This window comes from Rattus norvegicus, chromosome 14 (genome assembly GCF_036323735.1).
Source record: "Rattus norvegicus strain BN/NHsdMcwi chromosome 14, GRCr8, whole genome shotgun sequence".
Taxonomy (NCBI): Eukaryota; Metazoa; Chordata; class Mammalia; order Rodentia; family Muridae; genus Rattus; species Rattus norvegicus.
Genome location: NC_086032.1, coordinates 1,200,129 through 1,217,800, shown reverse-complemented (window position 1 = coordinate 1,217,800; position 17,672 = coordinate 1,200,129). Strand labels below are relative to the sequence as shown.

The 17,672-nt window shown below is 51.1% G+C and overlaps 2 protein-coding genes across 12 annotated transcripts in view; one reads left to right on the top strand and one right to left on the bottom strand.

The window, feature by feature from the left end:
• Positions 1-264: 264 nt before the first annotated feature.
• On the bottom strand, positions 265-14,421 carry Dgkq (diacylglycerol kinase, theta). 9 transcript variants are annotated; one of them, XM_039091545.2, is made up of 24 exons: positions 13,887-14,406; positions 11,437-11,516; positions 9,679-9,778; positions 9,302-9,387; positions 9,103-9,228; positions 8,648-8,801; positions 8,498-8,572; positions 8,313-8,413; positions 7,887-8,116; positions 7,715-7,805; positions 7,528-7,582; positions 7,274-7,335; positions 6,817-6,967; positions 6,375-6,413; positions 5,595-5,710; positions 5,080-5,187; positions 3,992-4,143; positions 3,639-3,781; positions 3,345-3,523; positions 2,986-3,086; positions 2,750-2,896; positions 2,541-2,652; positions 2,309-2,461; positions 266-2,001 (listed from the first exon to the last, which is right to left on the bottom strand). In XM_039091545.2, the coding sequence occupies exons 1-24, from the start codon at positions 14,137-14,139 to the stop codon at positions 1,900-1,902; spliced, it is 2,916 nt and encodes a 971-aa protein (XP_038947473.1). In that variant the 5' UTR covers positions 14,140-14,406; the 3' UTR covers positions 266-1,899. The 9 variants fall into 9 exon arrangements, with proteins under 9 accessions (NP_001185733.1, XP_038947473.1, XP_038947472.1 ...); XM_039091544.2 differs by having other exon boundaries at positions 3,633-3,781; positions 13,887-14,400; NM_001198804.1 differs by lacking the exon at positions 5,080-5,187 and having other exon boundaries at positions 265-2,001; positions 3,633-3,781; positions 13,887-14,226.
• Idua (alpha-L-iduronidase) overlaps positions 13,888-17,672 on the top strand; it is a 27,920-nt gene continuing 24,135 nt past the window's right edge. For 2 of the 3 annotated variants that reach the window (XM_063273315.1, XM_039092145.2), the window contains exon 1: positions 13,888-13,951. The gene's annotated coding sequence lies outside the window, so the exon portion shown is untranslated. The remainder of the gene's footprint in view (positions 13,952-17,672) is intronic. The other variant, XM_063273313.1, reaches the window with a different exon arrangement.

The window sequence follows — 17,672 nt, the reverse complement described above, 5'->3', positions numbered from 1 at the left end:
CTACTTTGGGCCGTCACTGAGGTATTGTTTGATGCAGCAGCATGCAGCTAGGATCAGAGGCCCATCCCTCCTCCTTGTTCTGACCGGCATGTGACCACACAGGCTATCCTCCTCGGAGCGTTCGAGCATCGAGTCTAGGCTAACTCAGGCTGAGACGCTCCTTTCTGGCTCACATCCTCAAGAGTACAGAGCTTCCCTGGTGGGGCTGCCAGTCTGTCTGCCCACTCCTCTACCAGTTGTTAGACAGAGACAAGAGGCAGCCACGGGACAGCAAAGCCCACACTATATTTGGCCCAGATATAAATTAGATCACATTCAGGTAGTGATAAATTTACAGACAAAGACAGGACCAGTAGACAGGACACACTCCACAAGAGGACAGTCTCACTTAAATACAGAGGACATGCTACACTGACCATAATTTACACACAGTTCTACAGATTGAAATAAAAAGGAAAAACTACATCACAACGAATTTCTTTTGAACATTGAAAATGGTGTAAACATGATCATCCACACTGAGATCACAAATGGCTATCTGATGTACTTGTATGCAGTTTTGGCAGAAGCAGGTGAGCGGGTGGCACAATGGTCCTATGAAGCTGCCAGGCAGGTAGACACCCTGGTCCACACCACCCCAGTGTCACACTTCTGAAGGTGTCCACAAGCTGAGTAATGACAAACTGGAAAAGGCTCTAGACATACTTTTGGGGGTGGGAGGTAAGCATCACAGGAGACTTTCCATGTGAGTCTCCCCCTATCCAGGGCTGAGGCTAGAGCTTTCAATGTCTTTAACGTGTTCACTTTCTGACAGGGGCTTTATTTAGCTCTATGACACAGTTATGCTTTAGCCCATTATTGGCATGTACCAGGCTTACCTAGACAGCTCATTTCTGGGCAGATTCTTCCTAGGGTCTGAGGTGTGACAATGAATTCTTGGGTGCATGGAAGAGACAGCATTTGTCTCATTCTGTGAACCCAGTGTCTCCAGCAAGGCCTGGCCATCAGAGCTGCTTCCATTTGTTTAGGAGCCAGAGTAGAAGCTCTACATCTACAAGGAAGGGCTGTAGGCAGGCAAATACCATGTCTATAAAGTGCTGTAAGTCGAGTCTAAGGGAGTTCTAGCTGCTCCACAGCAGGAGTTATTTACACACTCCTCAGCCAGGTACCACCCGGCCTGTTCTGATCCTTTCTGGGCACTAGGTGCCCACTCAGTGGTCAAGGAGGGACACACGGCCTAGCACACACTCCAGCTGTGTGTGACACATGCGTGATAGCTAAACTCACCTACCCTCAGGGTAGACAAAGATTCCCATCCCTAAGTACAACTTGGTCAGTTCATGGCTGCCAGCTGGATGAGACCTTGTAACTATCTTCAGCCCAAATTGCTGTCTAGTGATAAGCCCAGGGGACTTGAGGATGCCACATCCATCTAATCAGTACAGGAGAACAGGCAGCATGGAGGCCAGGGCCCAACATGGTTAGCTGTTTTGAAAGAACATAAAGTGAAATCAGAGGACCCACCTGGATGGCCTGCATCCAGATGTATTAGGTCCAAGAGAGTTCTTAAGAGAGGTTTCAAAGGAGGGAAGGAATGTGGCTAACAGGAAGGACCAGCTTCGCTCATCCTGTGAGAATCAGTCTTGTGCAGAATACAAGCTTTCCAGAGCCTTGTGCCCAGTCAATACCTTGGTACTAAGGCGGAGTGAGTAGTGACCATTACCTACCCTCTCCTAAGTTTGCACGTGATACTGGATAAGGATGAGGGATCGAAACATCCCAAGACCCATGGAGATTCTATGGTCAGTGCTACAGCTAAGTCCATCTGTTGGCCAGCCAGCGTGTGACCAACCAAAGATGAGAAAGGCTGGGTGGCTGAGACCTTTCATCTTGGCTCCTCTATAAAGGATTGCCCTCAGGAGCAGGCAAGGTGTCCACTCGGGTATCCCTGATGGCGCCAGCCTTCCTGGGCTTCTGCTTAGCTTTCCTCAGCATGTGAACCTGTTCAAAGGTAGGGATTGAGGGTCAGTAGGCCAGAGTGACATTATAAGAGACAGCTCTGAGACCTCTGTGCCACGCCACAAAAGAGGAAGACCTGGAAAAGCTGCCTCGTAGCTGCTACCTGCAGCCTACTGAACACTGTCTTCAGTTCTTACCTCCTCTCTGAGGCTGTCACCAGGGCCACCTGACACCTGGGGTCCCAGAAAGCCAAAGCCTGGACTCACCTGGCCTTAGCTACTGTATAGCATCAGCCTGCCTGACCCTGACCTGGTCCATTTTGCCTCTGCTCTCAGCCTTGCCAATATACCTTAGGTGCAGTAGCAGAGATGATCATGTGACCTGGGGCCTGAATCCAGGGCTCACCGTCCACCTGCACTGGAGTAGCCTTGAGGAGTGTGACACGGAAGTAGGAGCCCTGGGCGATTCGGATTCCAGAGCGCAGCCCACCTTGTACCTGGCCCTGGGTAAGACAAAAGCAGAGCTGGCTAGTGGGACCAAGGTGTACCACGGGGCCTACCCACCAGCCTGCCATTGCTCACCATGTGCACGACACCTGTCACACCCACCACCTCCAACAGCCCGTCGTCTATGCGTGGCTTCTCAAACCTTGAGTCACTGTCAGAGCCCCACAGGTCAGCCCCTGAGCCCCAGCTGCCCCCAAAAGATGAAAACACAAAGTTAGGTACAGATCAGACACAGACCTAGCACCCGGCCCAAACTGCAGAGTTTCAGGACCCCACCCTGGCACCTGGGGATGTTAATGAAGATAAGACCCTCAATGCTGGGCAGCTCCACTTCCTGCTGCTCCACCTGCAGACGGATCTCCTTGTGCAGGCTTCGAGAGTGGCTGATCTTCTGCAGCCCAACCCGCACATACACGCCCTTGTTGTGGAACCTGCCACGCAGATAGGCATTCCAAATTACCAGGGAAAAGCTGCTGGCTGCTGAAAGTGACCTGGTCCCCCAGCCCTACCCTACCGGTACCTGCTTGTGAATTTGCCAGGCTCCTCTTCACGTGCCTGGTGGAAGTCTAGGCTGAGCTCCGCATCAATGCCAATGCCACAGTAGTTATTCATCTGAACAATCTGGAGACAGGGCATAACCAGGATGCTAGCCAGCCACCCCTGAGTGTCCAAAATTGTCCCAGACATCTCTATCTATGGTCACCAATGCCTTTTCTAGGAACCTCTCTGCTTAAATGCCACAGCATGGCCACGGAAGGCACAACCCCACATGCTTCAATCAACAAGTTCCTGCTCTGCCTTAGGGGTAACTGGGAGGAAAACTGCACATCAGCAAAGGGGGAGCCAAATATACGGTTCTAGTAGGTGCTACACTGGTACCTTGGGGGGCTCTGTTTCTACCACATTGTTCTCTGTACTATCAATTTCATGAGCGTCCAGCAGGATTGTCCATCGATCCATGAGCACAGCATCAGCCTCATCCACAGACACCAGCACAGAAAATGGGTCCTCACCACTATAGCCTGCTCCCCAACGGAGGACCCGGCCAAGGTCATTCCCTGGGAAACAGGAGAGAAAGCATAATCCACAAACCACTATAAGTCTCTAGCAAGACCCACAGTAGGGTCAGCCCTGAGGCCCATCCCTCAAATCGATGGCTAAGCCCACCTGTACCCAGGGGTAGGATGGCCACAGATGGCTCTGGGCAGGCCAGATGGCGCCTTGTCTCCTCCAGGGCAGCGAGCACCCAGCCCACGGTGCCATCTCCACCACAGACCAGTACCCGAAAGCAGGGCACCTGGGAGAAAAGGTGGAACCTGTGTGGGAGACAGTATTCTGCCACTACCTCCTGGCTGCCCAGGTCAGAATCTGCATATTCATTCTTGCCCTGGGCAGCCCTTTCCTTTTTAGATGTTCCATCGCTGGCCATAGAGGACTTACTGATTCCAGCAGTCCACTTAGAATTCCTACTAGCTAGAGACAGGTGGAGGTGTTCTTTCCATGTGCCAGAAAAACTCTGGACTCACCCAGGAAGAGGGCCCCCGTTGGTGAGCTCAAAGACCTGGTGTGGATTCAGCAGCTTCCGGAAACTGCAGAGCAGTTCTCGTCCCTTGAGGCCCCCACTCTTGGGGTTCACAAACACGAGGAGAGGGCAGCAGTCAGGAGGCAGCTTCGTGTGCTGAGAGGTAGAGGACTGAATTATATCAAAGGTCCCACATTGGAACTGGTAAACAGTGTCCAGCCTCAGATTCCAAGCCTGCTAAGCCATAGCCATAGCCAGTCCCTCTAAGGCTAAGCAGTCCACATACTTATCTCCACCTCATTACTGTCCCCTCAGGATATCCTTTCTCATAAGAATACCACTGTGGCTGCTTGGAGCTCAAGCACAGATGTCAGGGCCATATCCACTGTGACATATGTCAAGGGACCATTCCTATACTCTCAGCTATGAAGCCACAGGCCCATGATGGAAGACCATAGATCCTACCAGGTACCACAAGCCAGCTGGAGTAAGGCCTGGCTTTTGCAAAGCTGCCAATACACCCTTTAGAGGTCAACAGCTTCCAGATCCCACCTGCCACATGGCAGTCGAGGACTCAGTTTACAGAGGTAACCACATACTACTGGTTATGGGAATAAAGTCAGTCTCCCCATTCATAATGCCAAGAGACAGTCCCTAGGAGTCTAGGCACAGTGGGCTGGTTCAAATCTCTACAGTGGTGTTGAATAACAGGAGACACACAAGTCAGGCATAGATACAGGGTGAACAGCAGCCCAGGGTCTGCACTGCAGTGAGGACATGCTTGGGATGGGGTACCCATTGGACAGGCAGAGCTGCCTGTACTTAACACTCATTTGCCCCAAGGCAGGCAGTAACAACGGCTTCATGCCTAACTCTGCCACAGAGGGCAATGCATGGTTAAACACACAGGGAGCCCAGGCCTATGTCCTCAGGCATTGAGGACGGCTACTTCCAGGGCAGGACCAGGAGGTAGGGGCAGGGGGGACCCAAAGACACTGCCCAATCCAGACTCATTTCACTTGAATTCTGTTCCTCCTAAACTGGAGCCTGAAGTTGAGATCAGGGTTCAGGGTACAAGCATGCCTTGGATACCTGTGGGGACTTTGTGGAACCCAGGCATAAATCCTTCTGGCAATCCTCATATGAAATTCTCTGTCCTCTGCAGCCCTCTGTGCACCTCTTCCCAGACATTGCCAGGTTCTAAGAGTGGTATCTGAAGTCAGGGAGCTCCACCTACTGGCCAGAAATAACCCTAGGTACATGGTTACCTGTGTGAAGGTTGGGGCCAGGATCATACTTCAGAGAACAGGGCCTGGCAGTATGTTAGTACATGGTCACAACACACTATGGCCTTAAGTGGTGGAGTTGTGTCTTGTGGCGATCCCATAAGGTTAGAAATTCATGGTTCATAATGTGAAATCAGCCTTGGTCCCAATCATCATGTCAGAACCATGGACAAGTTCTGCCTCTCTGACTAGGATGTAAATTGGTCAGCCTTGTCCTTTTGGGGCTGTTGTAAGGAAGGCCGAGGTGGCACATATCAGCCATCTGGCAATGTGGACATGGTCCTGGGGCATTAAGCTGGCCTCAGGGTCCTGACTACTCACCAGCACATCTGGAAGCACTAGTGCAGTCAGTGGCCGGCCATGCACTGCTGTGTCCCTGGCCAGCATGTATAGCCGCTCAGCCTCCGCGAAGCAGGTGACATCCAGAACTACCGCACCTGCCACAGGTGGGCCAAAGCTCAAGGTAGATATCCTACACCTGCCCACAAGGTGTCCTGTGTATCCTGTCCCAAGGTACCCAGAGAAAGGTGCATCTTGTCCGCCCTACCCAAAAGGTATTCAGGGCAGGGTCTATCCTAAGAAGTCCACCCCCAAGATGTCACAGCCACAAAACCTCTCCTGTGTTATATGACAACCAGGCACCTAGGCAGAACCTCAGCGCTGACCACAGCCAGCTCATGTCAGCTGACTACAGGTGGCATCCACGGTAAGGGGCTAGCTACCCATCCGGCAAAGTATTCCTTCAGAAGGCAGGCTCAACTCAGGATCTAGCAGTGGGTAATAAGGCTAGTCTCCCTGACCAATCATATTCACATTCAAATCCAGTACCATGAGCACTGCATGGTCTCTGAGTGTCCTGGGTTCACATGCCAAAAGGCTGACAATACATCTGAAACCATCCTTCCCAGTAAAAGATGTAGACCCACAGAAAGGACAAAGATTGGGGAAAATAGCTAATCTCAGCTACATTGTAACAAAAGCAACTGATGTGAACCAAGAAACAAAACTAAGGGATGATTCCAGGCGCATGGATCTAGGGAAGGAAGTAAAGGGCAGGCTCTTCTATCTGACCCCAGGAACATCCACCAGGTATCAGCTCACCTTGTAAGGAGTAGACGTGACTCACAGACACCACAGCAGCTGCATAGACAGGTTGCAGTCAGAGTAGCATCCTGAGGCCCAGACCCGACCTCCCAATCTGGGGTCAGCCTCCCTCCTAAGGACATCTACATCCAAAGTGCAGCCCACCCAAGCAACCCTGTCCCATCTGTCTGGGTCAGTGTCCTGGGAATTGTCTATACCCTGTTCCTAAACAAGGTCCCTGACTCCTGAATGTACAAGGATTTCCCCAGAAGCATAGACTAAATAGTTTAGGAAACAGAAGCCCCACAATGAAGGCCATATCAGCTGTCCTGGAGTGGAAACTGAGTTTGGGCTTCAGATAGTGCATGAGGAAGCAAAAGAAATTAGGCTTGGTACCATAGTCCCACTGCCCAGTCAGGACCCTTTCCCAGCCAGAACCCTGGATAACCCAAGGTCACACCTTTGGTGGCCATGGCCTCATGCAGCAGGTTGCTGTAATCCTGAGGGGACAAGCCAGGTGGCAGGCCACCCACAAACAGGGAGACATGTGGGGTCACGGCCCTGGCCTCGGCCACATAGAACCGCGTCTGGCTCGCCTGGCGCACAGATGTCTGCGGAAAGAACAGGAATGGGGAATGCTGGGCAGCAGTGCCAGCAACGCTCCTCCAAATCCCCACTTAGCTCTTCAGGGAACTAACTTGGATACTCTTGAGACTCAAGGCCTCCCAGCTAGAGACGGGTGAAATGTTACAGAAGGTGCTGCCAGCCAGGACATCAGCTGCTGGTTGGGGAAGATACGGTGTCTGAGAAGAGATGCCCGCCTGGGCGACGGCAGGTGAGTGGACAGCCTTGATGCTGTTCTTTTACATGGCTAGGGTCTGGCAGTTCCCTCGGGAGTATTGTCTACATCCACTGACCTGTCGGATGTCCCGGAGTCGATCTAGCAGAGGTTCTTCATCCACCAGCACCGTCCGTTGGACTGTAGGATTGAGGGACACAGCATGTGGGCACTAGGATCCTCCCTTCCACAGACAGCTGCTCTAAGTCTCTGGGGCATGTGAGGATGCAGGTGAATCTGGTGGGGCCACTCAGAAGGGCCTGATCTAGCCCCAGTGTCCTGGTAGGCCCTAGCCTACTACACAAAAGGACCTGAGAAATGCAGTCCACTTACCTTGTCTGCTGCTCATAAGCACCTCAATCAGCTGGAATCTCTCCTGATCCTCAACCTATACAGCATGGGTGACATATCAAGCCTAGGACAGAACCTTCCCTCATATCCACAGGACATGCAGAGGGATAGTAGCCTGGCCCATTGACTGGGTGACCCCAAAGTGGGTGGGAATGGCCAGTATACATACCTGTCGTCCAAACAGTGGGAGAACCTCTTGAACCACAGACCGTGCTGTACTCTGGGAGTTCACACGGATGGACACGTAGGCCACACCTACCCTGTGGGGAAGAGGCTCAGAGTCCAGGTTCTAGGTACTCATGCTACCCTTCCCGCAACAGATCCTGTGCTTTGAGTCTTACTTGAGCCAGTCAGGGTAGATCTTCAGGATCTCTTGGGTACGAGGCAGAGACCTGATGACCCAGGCCTCAGGCACGGAATCCCCGGGCCCGGAGTCTTTACTTGTCTCCTCCTCAGTGGTCCCGGCCTTCCCCAGAGCCTGGGCATTGCCAGACAGTAACGTTAGGGGCAGTGCCTGCAGCTGGAAGTCCTTAGGGTCCTCGTTGATATAGTAGGCCCGGAGTGCTGCCTCCTGTAGAGGGTAGAGCCATGATGGAGGGCCAGGTGAACAGGGGACTTGGTATGGAGAGCTAGGCTAAGAGAACAGGTAAAGGAGGCAGGTAGATAGGGAAGCCAGCTGAGGAAGGGGGCAGATATGAAGGAGGGCAAGCAGAGGGCTCCAGTTATGGTAGTACGCACTGTACCTTTGTGTATAGGTTAACTCTTACCATCACTTCCTCATTCCGAGCTAGGCGGGAAACTGTAACCAGGCGAAACTGATTTTTCCTCATGGAGTCGTTGCCATCAAAGATCTTCAGGGTCTGTTTGGCTAGGCAAGAGGGGAGCCGTTGAGAATCTCAGGGGGGGGTCTAGAACCAGGTGGGACAGAGTGACAGCTAAGTGGGACACTTACTAGATTCTGTAGCTGCCGATACCTCTCTGCCTGTGCCGACTGCAGCACTCCCATCTAGGCCATCATCCCCATCACCTACGGGACAGACGAAGCCCTTATACTCAGTGCCTGGCCCAGCCAGGGTATACCTGAGTCCCACCTCTATCTCACCGAGCTCCAGGACCATGGTCTCGGGGATTCGGAAGCAGTGCATCTTGCTGAAGTTTCGGGACAACAGGCGCACACACGAAGGAGGCAGTACCATGGAGCGTAGACGTCCAAATGTACACTCAGGGGTGAGTGCTGTGGAGCACACGGAGTGAGCCTGAGAGGACAAAGGTATAAGTCTGGTACCCTGGGCAGAAAGCTGGCTAATTCCATATCTACTAGGCTAAGCAACCACTTAGACGGCGCATGAAGCCAGAGTTGCTACTCCATAGCCCAGAAAACAGTAGGATGTAGACATCTTGAAAAAGGGGAACTTTCCCCTTCTCTCACCACATACCCCATCACAGAACCCACCCCTACCTGATGGCTTTAACTCTCCCACACTCAGGGCCCCACTCATTTCATTCCTCTCCTTTGTCCCACGCTCAGGGCCCCATTCGTTCCATTCCCATGCCCACCTGTACACCACACCACTCGCAGCGTACACCAGCCAGCACATCCGAGGAGCCACAAGTCTTCCTACAGACCTCACATCGAGCACCAGAAGGCAGATTCCCCTCCCTCCAGTGGTGGTGATACGTGTCCTGGGGATGGTGGGCAGTCAGAAGCTCAGCCAGCCTACCCCTACCAAACCTACCCCAGCGCTGGTACACTCACATAATCGTGCTGTCCATCCTGGTGACACTGACGACAGTCGCTGCAGGCGAAGGGCACACAGTCGGGGTGAACGTGCAGCTCACACACTGGGGGGCGGGCAAGGTTAGGGGCCTCTTGCCACACCCCTGCCCTCCACACTGACCTCTTAGCTTGGGCTGGCTCCAACCTCAACCCCTGCCATCCTGAACCAGCTTCTTTTAGCCTGATTGCTTCCTGCCTGGTAGGCTCATACTGTTGGCACCCCCAAAATCAGCTTGAGCCTACCACTCGTGCCCTTGACAACCACAGGTAGAGGAGGGCTGGGCTACCTGGGGTAGCAGAGACCAGCCCCTTGAGAGAGGAGCTCAATTCCAAGGGGGCCAAGGGCCCAATGGTACCTTCACAGCGGAACGCAGGTACCTCCAGGCTCTTGCGGCAGACCACACAGAACTTGCGCTTGTAGAGACCAAGGGAACCAAAGCAGTGGGCTACAGGGACCTATAGGGACAGAGAAATCCTGACTTAAGCTGCTGGGTCTTGCACCCTTATCACTGGTAGCTCTGTGAACTGGCCTAACATTACCTGTTGGTAACTGCTTGGACAGAGAGAATCATTCCTCCTCCTTCACCTTCACAAATCTGCAACTCAGATCCTACTTGAGAGTGCCTACCTCAATCCGGCTGCACTACCATGAGACCTGGACTAGGGCTAGGGCTAGCCTGAATGATTGTGGGACAGGTGAGCAGAGAAAAAGCTCTCTAAGTTCACATCTGCAGTATTCTAAGCACAGGCAAAAGAAGTCCACCTGATACCCATTCCTTGCTGCTCCACAGGTCAGCAAGATTACCGGGCCCCTGTCTTATTAGATTAAGAGCTTTCAACACCCCCTTAGATTCACCCTCTTGGAGACGTCACTGTGAACATGTGAGAGCAAATTACCTTCCAACGAAAATAGATTGTAAGGATCAGGTCTTAACTTGACTGGTCCTTAGCCCAAGACTTAAAGCACATTCAATAAGCAGAGGAGAAAAACTGCACACTAGAAGGGGGGTCTGTATGTCAGAACGGAAGATGATTTCTATCTTCTTTTTAAGTATTTCCTCTGAGCGTATTTGAAATCACACTAGCACTTCTTTTAATCACAAGTGTACATAAGACAGCTTTGAGATTGTTTTAAAAAGATACAGCCTCAAGATGTTGCTTCGCAAAGACAACACTCTGGCAAGCACAGCATCCTGAGACAGCAGCCAGCATTCTTGGATCCCTTGGTGTTCACACATAGTAATCAAGTATACACCAAGCAGCAACGTTAAGGGAGATCTGACAGTGTTCATTCAGAGCACTCGTCAGCTTCTGCTTGCTGTGGTGGCTTATCCCCCCCTCACCCCATTTACTTGTCTCCTCTCCTCCTCAGCTGGGAGGCAGGACCCACCTCCTAGTGCAGACATGTATAGTAAAAGTTCAGAGCGGCCGAGCTGCCAGTAAACTGGCTTTGTAAATGCAGCTGATGGAAGTGAGGCCACCATGCTCACCTGTTTGAACCGCGGCTAGCTATGCTGCTCTCACCACCATCGTTACTCACAGAAAGGAAGTCTCTGTACCTGCTGGGAGGAGCCTCATTGACAAGCACTCTGTGGAGGAAGGTCAATGGCCAAAACATACACCAACTCCAAGGCTCTAAGGCTTTTCCCATGTGCCTGTTAGGTTACAACCTCTAAAGGTTTACGTGCACTTGTCAGAGACAATCCAGAGATTCCCCTGTGCTCTCTACCTATTTTCCAGTGTTAATGACTTACAGAACTAGTCAGTGTCATAGCCAGAGCATGCAGTCCAAGCAAAGTACTCCTTGTTTGGTCCCTTTGCAGCCACATCCACTTCCTAACCTTGAACCTCTGATCTGCATTCCTCTGGTTTCCTCAGAGTTCCACAGACAAGAATGTGACCTTGGACACTGACTTTTCTCGGTGTATAGTTACCTAGAAATCCACTCAAGGTGCTTGGCTCATAAACCACTCCTTCCTTTTTGATTGTGAGCAGGACAATCAAACTCTGCCCTTTGCTCCCTAACTATGATGTGGCTAAACTGAATAATACAAAAGACAGCTAGGGCTCAGCACTTAACCCAGGAAAGCCACGCGGACTGCCCCCACACTCACCCGGACGAGGCTTGGCGCAATGCTTGTGCACGGGGTCTTCACCTGCTTTAGGCACTTCTCATGGGACATGAAGTTGCAGACTACAAGGAAAAGAGCTGTGTCAGTCAGCCCACTTTGCTAAACAGCCCAGTGTGTGCCCCAGGAGGTGAGAAATCCCAGGACTCAGCCTTTGCCAGCAGACCATAGGGAATCGGAAATCGATCACAGGGCTAAAAGTCCAGCATAAACAAGTCACTCAGCCCGAGCTGATTGGGAGTTGTTTCTGAGCTCAGCCAGTCAACATGGTACTTATCCCTGTGCCACTTAGTGGCAGATGTCACTCCTGTGATCCAAGGTAGTCACACCATCCTCAAGAGCCCAATGTCCACTAGCCTCAAGAGCCGGATGCCACAGTAGGACCATGGTGGGAGATGAGTGTGTCCTGCTGTCTTGGGAGTGGCCCAATGCCCTCACACTGACTCAGCTCCCTTGTCTCTGAGGCCAACAGAGGAGCAGAGAGCTGAGTTCCCCAAGACAAGGTGCACATAAACAGCTGTGGGAGGGGCTTAGGAAATACAAAACACACCTGGTTGGGGGTGGGGGTGAGGGGCTTGTTTCCAGACCTCAGCACAATAGAGCTTCAGCAGCGAAACAAACTTGGAGATGCACAAGAGGGGATTGTAACCTGTCAGAGCCAGGGCAGGATGAGGGAGTGAAGGGCCTGGGCTGGCTACACAGGTGGGATACTGGGGAGAGGCTGTAGTAATGAAGGCACATGGCCAGTAAGGCAGCCTGGGAAGCCAGGGCCTATCCAGAGGGCCCCAGCTGCTGCTTCCCTCCTGCTGAGACCCCAGACACCTCATTCCTAGAAAGAGACCAAAGTTTTCCATGAAATGTTCTACTTGAAGGAGGCTAGCTAGCTAGGGCTGGTGAGAAAAGCAGAGGAGAAAGTAATGACCTAACAGGAATCTTTCCAGGCGCCCCATTTGCTCCCCCTTAGAAGGCCTTGCCAGCTGCCCCCTCTGTGGGCTGAGACCTTGTGTGTTCCTGCAGGTGGAAGGACTCTGCTCATACCCTCGTGAGGATGTCTACAGCAACGCTGCTTAGAAGAGGCTCTGTACCCTCTTCTGAGTAACAGACTCTCTGGCTGCTGGCTGCTATACGTGAAGATTTTGCTTAGGTTTCCTGACTCCACAGACCTAGGCACAGACAGGGGTCACACCTGTGAGGGATACCTAGATTCGAGTCCTACATTCATTATCTCTCAGTTCTGCAGAGATCCTAGGTCTAGCCTCTGACCTGTAGGGTCTAGCCTCCGATCTGTAGGTCCACCTCCACTACCTTTACGTTCAGAGATTAGACTTAGACTTGAAGCTATGCCTGCTATGACTTTTACCCATAAAGTGAGGTAGAGGACCACCCTTCTACCTGAAAACCTGCCTATGCCACCTTTGTAGGGTCCTGGGGTATAGTTTCAGACATGTAGCTAAGTCAGTGTACACATCACAGCCCCCATCTTGGTGGGACTTTGATACTGTAAGTGGGCAGGTAGGACAGTGTAGTATTTCTGATCTGACAGAGAAAACCAGGTGACCTATGTCACTACTAGGAGGTGCTATGACAACCTTGCCATCCCCACTAACAGAAGACACTCCTATGTGAGGAGCTATGTATGACCTTAGTGATCCTGCCCAGAGCACAAGACTGTTCCCTGAATAGGACAGATGCTGCTCCCACTTTCAGACCTTGGTCAGGACACACTGTCAAAGGCCCAGATGTCCCTCACAGATTTGTGTCTCAGGGCTGCCTCTTCACAAGAGTAAGAATGAAAAGAGGGCCAACCATAGAATTACCCGGAGAGCTGAGGAAGAGGTGCCATCCTCTGCCCTGTCTAGCCGGCTCGGCGGCTGGGTGGGAGCTGTGTTGGGACATGCCACAACTGTAAAGAGGGCTGGGCCTGGCTTTCCAAGCAGTTGAGCCTGAGCAAAGCAGCATTAAGTCTCTCTGTGCATGCGCTCGGGACAAGAATGACCAGGACCCACGGCCAGTCACTCCTGCTGTCCCAGTCGCTTAGGAAGCCAGACATGGAAACAGCAGAGAGAGCCCCATTGTCTCAAGTCTCAGTCCTACCTTCGTATCTCTATGCCTAGGCCCAACCACTGCCTCAACGCACACCTTGCTTCTTGGAGCTCCGTTGGATTCCAACAACAGCATTGCATTACACGACTCTGTCTCCACCTCCCAGTAGGAAATCCTGAGATTCCAAGTCAAGAGAGGCCAGACCCAGGGCACCCCTCCTTCCTGCCCTTAAAAGCAGGTGTCACCTCCATAGGAAGGTCCTACTCAAACAAGAGGCTGTCTCTGAGCCCACCCACTGCCAAGAGGGGCAGGGCTCAAGGGTCAGGGCAGTGTTCCGGGAAGGAGGGCACCAGCTCCTGGGAGCGGCCTTAGGACGCGGGGTGGACTCTCACCATCGCACAGGAAGCCGGCCAATCCCCAGATGAAGTCCGAGCAGAGGTGGCAGAAGGTAGGCTTGGTGAGTGTCACCTTGCGAAAGCTGTGGCCGGGTGCTACGGAGCCGATAGCTCTGCCAGTCCGCTCCGGCCCTGACCCCGGGCGTGCGCGGCCCGAGATGCCCAGCACAGGGCTGCCGGCCGGGCTGCCGAGACGTGGGGAACCACTGCCCGGCCAGGTCCGGGCCCCGGACTCGGCTGCCGTCGCCATCTCACAACCCGAGCGCCCCAACTCCAGGTGCACGCTAAAGCCAGGTCCGCGGTGTAACGAGGGCCTTAGGCTGTGCCTGCTCCCGGCTTCCGACTGCGCTACCTAACGCGCAGGCTCACGTGGGCGGGGCCGGACTGGAGAGGACCTCCTGAGGGGCGGTGCCTTCATGCTGAAGGCGGGGCCTCTCTGGTCTAGACAGAGGGGCTTAGTAGCCCAAGTGGGTTTGATCCGTACTCCAGCACCAAATGAGCAAAACAAGGAATGAACTAGATTTCCCACTCAGGATACTGGATATGTGAGGCCTTTGCTCGTATAAGCAGAGGAGAATCTATATGAGAACATTCATAGCTACCTGAGCACTTCAGCGGGACTTCCACAAGCTCCTTTACCCCCCCCCCCGCACCCCACTTGACACCCCCCACCACGTACTCCCCCAAACACACACTGCAAAACTTTCTCCCACTGTGTTCCCAGGTCTTTGAGGACTTACTTGCAAGGGAAGGACATCCACAGTAACCACAGCTTTGTGTTGTCCAGATAATCTATAACTTTGGACCTAGGATTCACTGCCTCTGTTGTCAGCAACCCTCAAGGGCCCTCCTTCTGTAGGCCCACCCTGATTTGAAGTTGGGGAGACACTACTGGAATGGTGGTCCAAAAAGCTCCTGGCCTCTAACCCATTCCCAGTAGCCACCCAGTGCATCATGGGAAGGAAACGACAAGAGAACTCTTTTGAGTTCCAGCACATCTTGGTGTATCAGTGATTCTAGGACAACCAGGGTTATGTAAAGAGACCCTGTCTTTTATATATATATTTATCTGGATGATTGTTTGACCCACTATATCTGTGCCTGGTGTCAGAGGAGGTCAGAAAAGAGAACTGAATTTCCTGGAATTGGAGTTACAGATGTTTGTGAGCTGCCATGAGGGTACTGGGAATAGACCTAGGGTCCTCTGTGAGAACAACAAATGCTCTTAACCTCTGAGACATCTCTCGGGCCTCCTTAGTGGCATTCTTAACAAGTCCTGGAAATTTCTAGCCTCCATACCATCTAATCTGGGCCTAGAATGTTTTCTGTCTCTGAGACTTAACTGCTGAATAAGCTCACCCTTCCTAGTTCTTTCTGAACTCTTGCTGGCTGGTCAACTCAGCTGTGCTGGCTCAAACTCCTCTCCAAGCTAACTGATAGTTACAGTCTGGCTTTTGTCTCGGCCTGAGTTTTTGCTCTGCTTGACCTCAAACTAACTCTAGCAATCTATCCTAATTTTCTAACTCCTCATTTTCTGTCTCATTCTGTCTTTACCTGTGTCTAGCTTGTTCTCTCTGTAAAACTCTCCCAGTAAAATTACTTGCTTTCTTTTTCTTCCCCCTTCTTCTCTTCCTCTCCTGCCTCCTACCTCTCCCTCCCTTTCCCTCCCCTCTCCCTCTCCCTCTCTCTCCACTGCTCTCTCTTAAGTAGCTTCCCTTTCCTCTCTCTTCTCATGAGAGTTGGGCATTCCTAGTCTGTCATCAAATCTTTCTCTAATTTGTCACTTTGTCTGCCATTCAATTACACATGACTGTCAAACATGAGTGCTTCCTTCTACAAACTAACTTCACCTTCATTGTTTGGGATTAAAGGTGTGTGCTAAGCCACATCACAACTTAAAAAAAAAAAAGGTTGGCTGAGTAAATAACACAATCTCAAGGTTCACAGTATGATTAAATATCTTGCAATACTTCCTCTCCTATCACTAATAAGGAAACGACAGCTCAACTGTAGAATAAGCCACTTTGGGGTTTCAATTAGCCATTAGAGAGGCTAAGTTACCTTCTCCTTGGAAAATGACATTTTGAAATTGTTAGAAGAAGAGATAATTTAAAAGTAGCAACACTGGGACTAGCGAGATGACTCAGTGGTTAAGAGAACTTGCTGCTCTTACAAAAGATCTAGGTTTGATTTCTAGAATCTGCAAAGCAGCTTAAAACCTTCTATAACTCCAGTTTCAGGATAGTCTTCTGACCTTTATGGCCACCAGGCACTAACATGGTACAAGTGCTGACAAAATAATCATACCCATAAATTAAATTAAAAATTTAAATATTGGGTTTGGGGATTTAGCTCAGTGGTAGAGCGCTTGCCTAGCAAGCGCAAGGCCTTGGGTTCGGTCCCCAGCTCTGAAAAAAAAAAAAAAAAAGAAAAAAAATTTAAATTATCAACATACTAACCAGTAAAGAATAAAAAGTCCCATTTATTGCTTTTGTGGTGTTCCTGCTTTAGTCTCTTTTTAAAATGTTTAATTTGTTGTGTTTTGTCTCTGTCTTAGTTGGGGATTTATTGCTGTGATGGTCTTGAACTCAGAGATCCACCACAGCAACTCCTGTGAAGGAAAATTTTTAATTGGGAATTAAAAATTTACAGTTGAGAGGCTTAGTCCATTACTGTCATGACAGGAAGCATGGTGGCACACAGGCAGACATGGTGATAGAGAAGTAGCTAAGAGTTCTGTAACTGGAACCTCAGGCAGCAAGAAGAACAAGTGAGTCACCGAGTCTGAAACCTCAAATTCCACTCCTAGTAGCACACCCACTCCAACAAGGCCACACCTCAAATAGTGCTACCCTAGTCCATGAACCTACAGGGGTCATTTCGTTCAAACCAGTCTCTAATTTTGAATAAATATATACCAAATTTTATGATAATTAGTTTTGCATCAAAAGAATGAATGGGAAAACATGCACTGTAGGGCGCTCTGTCTGGATTGGATCTGCAGTAGTGGCCTGCCCATCTTTCTTGTGGGGACAAGCTGTCCTTTAACAGCACTAGGTCACTGGATGGCTGATGCTCCCACCCCAGATCCATCCTGTGTGCTCTAAGATAAAAATGTGTATGGTTAGCCATGCTCTCCTACAAACAGGAGCACGAGACAACCTGCAGGACAGCCCATTGGCCCACAACAGAAGGTGTGATCTCTCAAGACACGTATGGAGCCAGAAACATCATGAGTCACCTATACAGGTGACAGGGAAGAGCTTCTAGCCTTTAGGAATAGGATGGGCTGCCCTGCTGTGAGGGAGGTGTGGCCTGCAAGACATATATCCACAGGTCCTGAATCGGCAAAATTCAGAAATGCATTCTTGTTATCCAAAACAGTATCATTGTGAGTTTTATATCATACAGGGTCATACCAGTCTGAGCTACAGGCATGTATATTCCTGCTGCCTGTCCCTCCTCATCTGTAGTACCACATTTTCTTGCTTCTGTTAGTCATAGGAGTAGCCTTAGCCCAGCGCTGGTAGCTTTAGCTCACAGTGCTACATGCTGGCTCCTGTTCCCTAGGCTGTGCTATTTTTACAGAGAAGAGAAATGCGTTAGAGAGGTTCTTCCGGATGAGAGGGGCAGCTCTTACAGTCCACAGAAGAAAGCAGTGCATTGCTACATTGTAACTTATTAACAAGGTGTCTGTACGCAGAGGCACATGGGAAAAGTGTCAATTAAGTACCAGGGGCCAGCAGAGGGCAGTAGTGTAGCATTTCTTTCAGGGTCTGTAGT

Bases quoted from the DNA above. Each gene is read 5' to 3' on its own strand.
- Dgkq (XM_039091544.2), bottom strand. From the start codon at position 14,139: ATGGCGACGGCAGCCGAGTCCGGGGCCCGGACCTGGCCGGGCAGTGGT. The intron at 9,388-9,678 runs GTACCATTGGGC...CCCGCCCCCCAG, and splicing joins ACCTGCGTTCCGCTGTGAAG to TGTGTGAGCTGCACGTTCAC. The intron at 6,414-6,816 runs GTGTGACCTTGG...CTGTCTATGCAG, and splicing joins TGAGGCCATGGCCACCAAAG to CTGCTGTGGTGTCTGTGAGT.